This window comes from Petaurus breviceps, unplaced genomic scaffold (assembly GCF_028583685.1).
Source record: "Petaurus breviceps papuanus isolate PSGF00001 unplaced genomic scaffold, PetGlider_PUasm1.0 90865, whole genome shotgun sequence".
Lineage (NCBI taxonomy): Eukaryota > Metazoa > Chordata > Mammalia > Diprotodontia > Petauridae > Petaurus > Petaurus breviceps.
The window spans coordinates 5,941,826-5,951,275 of record NW_027187367.1 but is presented as its reverse complement, the minus strand read 5'-3'; the positions used below and the strand labels follow the sequence as shown (position 1 = coordinate 5,951,275).

Here is a 9,450-nt window from a genome sequence, read left to right as displayed (position 1 = left end):
AAGAAAGAAAGAAAGAAAGAAAGAAAGAAAGAAAGAAAGAAAGAAAGGAAGAAGAAAGAAGCTATGTTCCAGAATGGGACAGAAAACCCAGAAGGCTCACTTGGGGGCAGCTCACCCTCAGGGTCATCAAAACTCAAAGAATTGCCTCTAGGCTCCTGCCTCCTCCCCTTTACTTGGGGGAGAGAGATAAGGTCACCACAATCCACTCTGACATGGACCCGGTTCAACTATGGAAGGAGGGTAGGGCAGGGACCCTGAAGTGTTAGGAAAGCCCACAGAAACCAAAGATCCAGGCTCTGAAGCCCACCTGTTTTGTTCTCCTGAAAGAAGCTGAGGTCCTGGTGTAGCAGAGAGGAAAAGAACATCCGCCGAACACGCAGGTTGATTTGGGAGCGGATGAGGGTAAAGAGGCCTCCTCGGCAGCCAGCAGACAGTGAGCTGGGGGATGAGAAAGACAAAAGCATGAGGAGAAATACAGGTGGGAAAGAGTGAGCCTGTGGAGTCAGGGGAAGAATGGATGAGGAAGAGAGGAGAGAACCCATGGAGAAAGAGGGATACCGGTGAGGGAGAGACATAAAGAGGACACAGGAGAGGGAAACAGAGGGGAAATGGCACCAGAAAGAATAGGAGGGAGAATGGATGGATGGATGGGGATAGATGGGAGACATGACAAAAGAAACCCGAGTGGAAGAGGGGGGCAGCAGAATTCAATTCCATAGACATTCTGAGCATGTGTTTTATGTGCAGCTCTCCACTTCAGGCTGTCGGGGATATATGAGAAGTGAAGGGTGTGATGAGAAAGCACCATCAGGAAGGGAATAGGGACTCTGCCTCCACTCCCCCAATTTATATGATTATCTCACCTAATATCTCACTCTCTGCCCAAATTTTCCTGGTGCTCTCTGAGTTCTAGAGTTGGTTGATTCACTGTCAGCATGTCCTTAAGGATTTTTCTTTGTCCACACAAGGAAAACAAACTTCTTTTCCTATTATTTCAGCAAAGACATGGAAGATCTTCACAGGAAGTAATGATAATAAAAGCTAGTATTTATATAGTACATTGTATTAGGCACTGTGCTAAGTACTTTAACAAATATTATCTCATTTGATCCTCAACATAACCTAGAAGGTAGATGTTCTCAATTATCTCCATTTTATAGTTGAGGAAACTGAGGCAAATGAAGGTTAAGTGACTTGCCCAAGGTCACTCAGCTAGTAAATACATGAGGCTTCCTTTAGACTCAGATCTTCCTGATTCCAGACTCATTTCTCTGTTCACTGCCCTATCTTACTGTCTCTTAGCCTTCACTGAGACACTAAAAGAAAACAAAACTGAATGCCATAAAAGAAAGCTAGTGGAGAATGGCATGAGTTCTGTGAAATGAAGCCACTATAAACTCATTTCCAGTCCCACCACAAAGCCAGCCTGGTTGGTAGAGCTAAGAAGACAGTGTCTCCAGGTGCCATCTTTCACCTCAGTCATACTTGAGAAATTGGAACCCTACCCAGAGCCCAGTTTGCAGAGTGTTGGCTTTTCCCTCTTTTAGGAGCAGGAACAATCAAGTAACGACATTAAACTATTCTCTGGTCAATGGGTCAGCATCACACCAATATGGAAATTTTCACACACCAAGAGCTACACACTGTCATGAGCAATTCCCCAGAAATGATACCCACATCAAATAAGGACTTTTTTCTCTCTTCTGAAAGGAAAAGGGTCATGCTACCATGAGAGAAAATTAAATCCTACCTTCAAGGACTTGTCAGTTCATTTATGAACTTAGTTACAATACAGTACAAATCATATACAAAGTAGTACAAAACTTCATGGAATAGATAAAAAGTGATGTAGGAATTAAGAAAAAAGGGTGGTCAGGGTAGTCACAAACCATTCTACAGGAAACAATTTTGTCTTGAGGTGACTAGGATTTAGACAGGCTTAGAGAAGTTAGGAAGGCATCTAAGGCAGGGAGAAAAGGGTAGCATGAACAAAGAACCTAAGAGCCTTGGGAAGAGCTTTCTCTCTCAACAACCAGACCAGCTTCCCTAAATCCATTAATGAAGAGAGAAATCATCATGGAGATAGGGCCCCTCTTCCTCATCACAACTGGCAATGATGGCTGACCACCTGCCATCAGATAGGCACAGAAGTAGTGGAATTGGCATCAGATTCCTGACCACCAGTCCTATTTCTAGGTCAGTCAGTGCAGCCATCATTTGGGGAGACAACTCCTGAAAAGAAGGGGCCAGAAACAACTGACACTCACAGACTAAGCTAACCTTGCTGAAGCAGCAAGGCACACTGAGAGAGAGTGGGAGAGATGGCAGCATAGACTAGGTAAGTCAAAACACCACCACATTGCCACCATTTCCAAAGAGTGTTGGGAATGCAATGCTTCAAGTTCAGTGCTAGTTGTGGAGAGGCAGCCTGGCCACTGCTCCAGCAGGTCCTATAGCCACATCTAATAAGGACTAAAGAACAAACATCCATGTCCCCAAAATCCTTGGCACTTTCAAATAGTTTAAAAACAGAACCTGATGATTTTCAGTGGAAATGACATTAAAGAAGAGACATTAACTATCTGTTTTATAGCTGCACCAAAGAACCTTTCAATTTGATTGGCAGCTGAAACCTTCTATACCTGTTGTCTCTCCCATCAGAATGTGAGTTCTTTGAGTGAAAGGACTCTTACTCTTCTATCTGTATCCCCATTGCTTAGCACAGTGCTTCTCACATAGTAAGCCCTTAATAAATGCTTAAGTAATTAATTAATCAGTTCATTGGAAGACTCAGAGGTGAAAAGGAGCAAAGCATGTTTAGGGGATGGTCAGGAAACTGGCCTGGTTGGAGCAGAGTTTGCAGAGGAAAGAAATGGGAAATAAGAATAGGTAAAATGGGACCATACTGTCAGCAGATATAGCTGGGTAGGCAAAGGAATGATGAAAGTTTAAGGAAGAAAAGGATGTAATAAACAACTTAGTTCCAGGAAAATGAATCTGACTAAGTGTTTAGGATTAATTAAGAGAGTCACTAGAGACAGAGAGATCAGGCAGGAGACAATGCAACTCAGACATGAAGTGATAAAAACCTAGGCTAGGGTAGTGGCGATGAGAATAGAAAGAAGGAATGGAAACCAGAAATTTTAATGACAGAAATGGAAGGAATCAGAATATAATCAGAAGTTAAAAAATGTCTTGAGCTTTTGATATTCAGTAAATAGAATCATGATGCCATAGACACGGAAGAAGGGATTGAAGTAGGTTGGTGGGGAGGGAGTAGGTAATAAGTCTGTTGTAGGCAGTCTGAGAAAAAAATGTGATTAGATTAATTTGGGGAGGACTTCCAGGGGTGAAGCTAAGATAGTGGAGTAGAGAAAGCACTCAGCTGTGCCCTCCAAACATCCTCCTCCAAATAACTTTAAAATAAGACCTGAAATCAAATTCTAGAGTGGCAGAATCAACAAAAGGTAAGAGTAGGACATTCTTCTAGTCCAAGACAATCTAGGAGGTTAGAAAGAGAGATAAGTGACATGGGGGAGAAGGCTGACTCAGAACTCTTGTGCATGAAACCTTAGTGGTGGGACTAGCTGGTGGTGGCAGAAACATAAGCAGCCTTGGGAACTTTTAAGCCAGTGACAGTAAGGAAATTTGGCAACTGGTTAGAAAGAAATTATAGGAGACCACTCTACTAGCAGTGGACGTAGGGCCAGATGCTGTTTGGTGCTTCCATTGCCTATACTCACTTCTGGATTAAGGGGTAGAAAGGAGTACTTTTAGTCAAAAGGGAGTAGAGGCAGTATCTTGAGAGGCAGTCTTGAGAGGCAGTATCACTTCTGGTCCTAAGGGACTGAAAACCCTGAGCAAAAGTATTGTTTGTTTTTTTTAAATTTTTTTGGAGGGTAATTGGGGTTAAGAATCTTGCCCAAGGTCACACAGCTAGTTTTTGTGTTAAGTGTCTGAGGCCAGATTTGAATTCAGGTCCTCCTGACTCCAGGACCACTGCTCTATTCACTGTGCGACCTAGCTGCCCCCAACAGTATTGTTTTTAATAACAAGGGAGCAGGGGGTCCTGAAGAGCAGTATTGATTATAATCCAAGGGATCAGAGGCCCTTCCTAGGTAAGAAACAGAGTGCAGACCACAAGAACAGTGACTGTACCTTTACCAAGATTACACCACCTTGGAAGCATCAAGGAGATGCCCATCAATTTGGAGAAAGTACTGAACAAGTTGTGGTATATGATTGTCATGATATGATTATATCAATAAGAAATGATGAGTAGGATAGTTTCAGAAAAACCTGGGAAGATTTATACAAACTCATGCAAAGTGAACAGAGCAGAACCAGGAGAACACTGCACATAATAATATTAATATTTTAAGTATCATCAACTGTGACAGACTTCACTATTCTGACCGAGACAATGATTCAAGAAAATTCCAAAGTATATATGATGAAAGATGCTATCCACTTCCAGAGAGAATAATGATGAACTCTGAATGCAGATTGAAGTATATATTTTTAAACTTTCTTTATTTTTGTTTTATTTTATTTGTGTTTTCCTTTGCAACATGGCTAATAGGGAAGTATGTTTTGATGACCACACATATATAAATGATATTAAATTGTTTGACTTCTCATAAAGGGGAAGGTTTGGAAGGGAGGGAATTCAGAATTTAAAATTTCTTAAATGTAATTGGAAAAAAATATTTAATGAAATAAATAATAATAAGGTTTTTTTTAAGAGATTGATTTGGTATATATTGAGTTGAGGAGACACTGAGACAACCAGTGGAGATGTCTAGCAGGCATTTTAAGATGTAAGTCTGGAACTCAGGTGAGGTTTCAGGACTAGAGACATAACTTTGAAAATCATCAGAATGGAGGTTAAGTGTGAAACCATGAGCATAACTCAGACCAGAAAGTACAGAGTAAGAAAAAAATGGAGGTCTGAAGAATGAAGTTGAGCTGTAGGGAATTTCCATAGTAAAGTCTGGAGATCCTGACACCCTCCCCCCCCAAAAGGAAAGAGTATAGTTAGAAATGTAAAAGGAATATTGGTGCAGTGCAATGACACAGCAGTTAAGGGAGGAGGGGGTGATCAATCATGTCAAATACTATAGAAAACAGAGCATTAAGCTTTAGAAATGGACTTGGATTTGGAAATAAGTAAGTCATCAGTGATCTTTGAGAACAGTGTTCCAGTAGAGTAATGGGACAACAGACAGAAGACAGAGTTAAGGAAGATGAGGCAGTGGATGTAAGTCATTCTAGAAGATTAACAGTGGAAGGGCAATAACTAGAAGGAAAAATATAAACAAGCTCGAGCTTCTTTTGACATGGGAAGTCCTGAGTGTGTCTGGAAGTGGAGATGGTGGAATAAAACTGCCCAAAATGACAAAAAAAAAAAAATGAGAATGGTCAAATGACACGAAAATCCTGTAGGTGAAGTTATGAAATAGACCAACAACAATTCTGGATATGCAAGTAAAGCGATTACACTATCCAAATGTTTTGAATTAGCAATCCCACAATTGGGCTTATACTCTAAGAATCAATGGTCTAAAATACACCAAAAATGTGAAAAGATACCAAAATGTTCATATTTGCACTTTTGACAGTAACAAAGAACTGGAAACATAATGATGACTGGGGAATGACTGAAAAATGAAGTTATATAAATCTAATGGAACATGATTGTGCAGCAAGAAATGACATACAGAGAGGTGACCCGCCTGGTTGACTGTAGGTGAGTCTAGTCGTCGGTCGCCTAAGTTGTCCAGCTGCAGCCATGGGTGAACCCGTCAGAGTCCTAGTCACTGGAGCAGCAGGTCAAATTGCCTATTCTCTTCTTTATAGTATTGCTAAGGGAGATGTGTTTGGGAAAGACCAGGCTCTTGTTCTTGTCCTGTTGGATATCACCCCCATGATGGGTGTGCTGGAGGGGCTAGTAATGGAACTGCAAGACTGTGCTCTTCCCCTCCTTAAAGAGGTCATTGCAACAGATAAAGAAGAGGTTGCCTTCAAAGACCTGGATGTAGCCATTCTAGTTGGCTCCATGCCAAGGAAGGAAGGCATGGAGAGGAAGGACTTACTCAAGGCAAATGTGAAGATTTTCAAATCCCAGGGACAGGCTTTGGAAAAATATGCTAAAAAGTCTGTTAAGGTTGTGGTTGTTAGAAATCCAGCCAACACCAACTGACTGATGGCTTCCAAGATGGCCCCATCGATACCCAAGGAGAATTTCAGCCGTTTGACCCGTCTGGATCACAACCGAGCTAAAGTCTCAGATTGCTCTTAAACTTGGCTTGACCGCCAACGATGTCAAGAATGTCATTATCTGGGGAAACCACTCCTCAACCCAGTATCCAGATGTTACCATGCTAAGGTTAACATCTAGGGGAAAGAAGCTGGTGTCTATGAAGCTGTAAAGGACGACAGCTGGCTCAAGGGGGACTTTATCATGACTGTTCAGCAGCGTGGTGCAGCTGTCATTAAGGCTCGAAAATTGTCTAGTGCGATGTCAGCTGCCAAAGCAATCTGCAACCATGTCAGAGATATCTGGTTTCGAACTCCAGAGGGAGAATTTGTTTCCATGGGAGTCATCTCTGATGGCAATTCCTATGGAATCCCTGATGATTTGCTCTATTCCTTCCTTGTTGTCATCAAGAATAAATCCTGGAAATTTGTGGAAGGCCTCCCTATCAATGATTTCTCCCATAAGAAGATGGATCTCACTGCCAAGGAATTATCAGAAGAAAAAGAGACCGCTTTTGAATTTCTTACTATTGCATGACTAGGCAAAAATTATGATATGATAAAAGACATAGAAACTGAAGACTATAAGTGTCGTCTTTAAACCTAGAACCAAATAATGATATTGTACTTGTAAACTACATATGAAAAACCATGCATTTAAAGATTGTGTGTGCTTCTCGGTATATATTTGTGCCCACCATGTCATCATGTAATCAAATGGTGTTAGTGATGAAGTCTAAATAAAAATGACCGACTCTAAAAATGAAATGACATACAATTCTGAGAAACATGGGAAGAATATATACAAGTACTACAATGTACATGAAAAGATCACTGAAAGAAAAATGAAATTGCATATCTAAAAAAGTCAGAAAGCACATGTTGCTGAACCCTTTGTTGAATGTCTGACCCTTGTCTCCCCCATCAGTCATAGCTCTAGGACTACAGGTTATTTCATCTGCATCAACCAGAAAAAAAAACCCTTCCAAAGATGGAAAATGCATCCCCTCATTAGAATAGGTGTTCTCTGGGGGTGGGGTCCCTACCTCAGAGTAGGAGCATCTAAAAAATTAGCATTCCTGGGGGGGGGGGCGGTGAAGCCAAGATGGCAGAGTAGAAGCAGGACCTCCCCACTGCTCCTGCTTCGACCTTCCCCAATCCATGAAAAAAAGGGAACTCTAAACAAACTTTGGAGCTGCAGAAGCCACAAAATGACACAGAGAAGCTAACCTCCTTCTGAGGACAGTCCGGCAGGCTGGCAGGAATCAGCCAGCACAGTGCTCTGGGAGCCCAGCCCCACACCAAGGCTTTAGCCCCAGGGTGGGCCTGACCAGCCGGAGCCAGAGGGACTCCAGATCAGCAGCAGCTGTGGCCATTTCCAGATTTATCAACACACAGATGCAAAGGACAAAGTGAGAGGTCAGTGAAGTCTGGACTTTGGGACCAGTAAGTGGGAGTGCTTGGCTTTTGCCCCTGGAACGAGAAGCTGCTGAGGCACCAGCACAGCCAGCCAGTGCCATGTGGCAGCTTCAGCTCCTGGCCTGCAGAGTGTAGGGGGACCAAGCTCCAGTCTAAGGGGTAATCACTCTTGCTTTTACCTGCTTGGATCTGGATTGCAGTCTAGAGTGGAGGTTCTGGGGTGTATGTCCAGCTTGCCAGAGTGTGTGGAGACCTCAGAGAGGGTACCCATATAATACCTCCAGCAACTGAGAAAACCCCAGCGTTTGGGATGAAAGCTCCCCTATCTGGTGGCAGAGTCCTACTGTGGCAAAAAGCCCAGGGGTCAAGAGACTGAGGGGCTACATGACCAGGCAAAGGAAACAAAGCAGACAGAAGATTCCAACATTACACTCCAATTTTGGGGACAAAAAGGAGCAAAGCATGGAACAGGAGGAAGACAGTGAAGTCAGAACTCCTGCACCAAAAGCTTCAAAGGAAAATACGAGCTGGTTACAGGCCATAGAGGACCTTAAGAAGTAGAGGGGAGGGGACCAGTAAGTGGGAGTGCTTGGCTTTTGCCCCTGGAGTGAGAAGCCACTGAGGCACTGGCACAGCCAGACAGTAGGGGAGGCCAGGTAGCACAGCTAGTAAGAGCACCAGCTTCAGTGTCAGGATGACCTGGAGATCGAATCCTGGGCTCAGACACTTAGCACCCACCAAGAAATAACTGACCGTGTAACCTTGAGCAAGTTACTTAACCCCGATTGCTTAAAAAAAAAAAAGCAGATAAGAGAAGTGGAGGAAAAATTGGGAAGAGAAATGAGAACAATGCAAGAAAATCATTAAATGAGAGTCAACAGACTGAGGAAAATAACACTTTAAAAAATAGACTGACTCAAATGGCAAAAGAGGCTCAAAAAGGCAATGAGGAGAAGAATGCCTTAAAAAGTTGAATTTGCCAGATGGAAAAAGAATCTCAAAAGCTCAATGAGGAGAATCATTGCTTCAGAATTAGATTGGAGCAAATGGAAGCTAATGACTTTATGAGAAATCAAGATGCTGTTAAACAGATCAAACAAATGAAAGAATAGAAGGCAATGTGAAATATCTCATGTGAAAAACCACTGACCTGGAAAATAGATCCAGGAGAGATCATTTAAAAATTATTGGACTACCTGAAAGCCATGATCAAAGTAAGAACCTAGAAATCATCTTCCAGGGAGTTTTCAAAGAAAATTGCCCCTATGTTTTAGAATCAGAGGGCAAAATAGAGGTTGAAAGAATCCACAGATCACCTGCTGAAAAAGATCCCAAAAAGAAAACTCCTAAGAATATTATAGCCAGGTTCTGGAATTCCCAGATTAATAAGAGAATATTACAAGCAGCCAGGAAGAAACAATTTGAATATTGTGGAAACACAATCAGGATAACCCAGGATCTGGCAGCTTCTACACTGAGGGATCGAAGGGCTTGGAATATGATATTCCAGAGGTCAAAGGAGCTAGCATTAAAACCAAGAGTCACCTACCCAGCAAAACTGAGTATCATGTTTCAGGGAAAAATATGGTCATTCAGTGGGATAGAGGACTCTCAAGCATTCTTGCTGAAAAAACCAGAGTTGAACAGAAAATTTGACATTCAGATACAAGAAGCAAGAGAAGCATGAGAAGGTAAACAGGGAAAAGAAATCATAAGGAACTTATCAAAGTTGAACTATTAACATTCCTACATGGAAAAACAATAATTGTAACT

The 9,450-nt window shown here is 42.1% G+C and overlaps 1 protein-coding gene and 2 pseudogenes across 1 annotated transcript in view; 2 read left to right on the top strand and 1 right to left on the bottom strand.

Moving 5' to 3' along the window:
* LOC138150214 (antigen peptide transporter 1-like) overlaps positions 1-9,450 on the top strand; it is a 153,396-nt pseudogene that overhangs the window by 18,081 nt on the left and 125,865 nt on the right.
* The window catches only part of LOC138150032 (antigen peptide transporter 2-like), a 16,845-nt gene that overhangs the window by 4,636 nt on the left and 2,759 nt on the right, over positions 1-9,450 (bottom strand). Inside the window, exon 4 of the mRNA XM_069073387.1 lies at positions 308-438. Coding sequence (XP_068929488.1) covers positions 308-438 — 131 coding nt within the window. The remainder of the gene's footprint in view (positions 1-307; positions 439-9,450) is intronic.
* LOC138150036 (malate dehydrogenase, cytoplasmic-like) lies at positions 4,649-7,026 on the top strand (annotated as a pseudogene).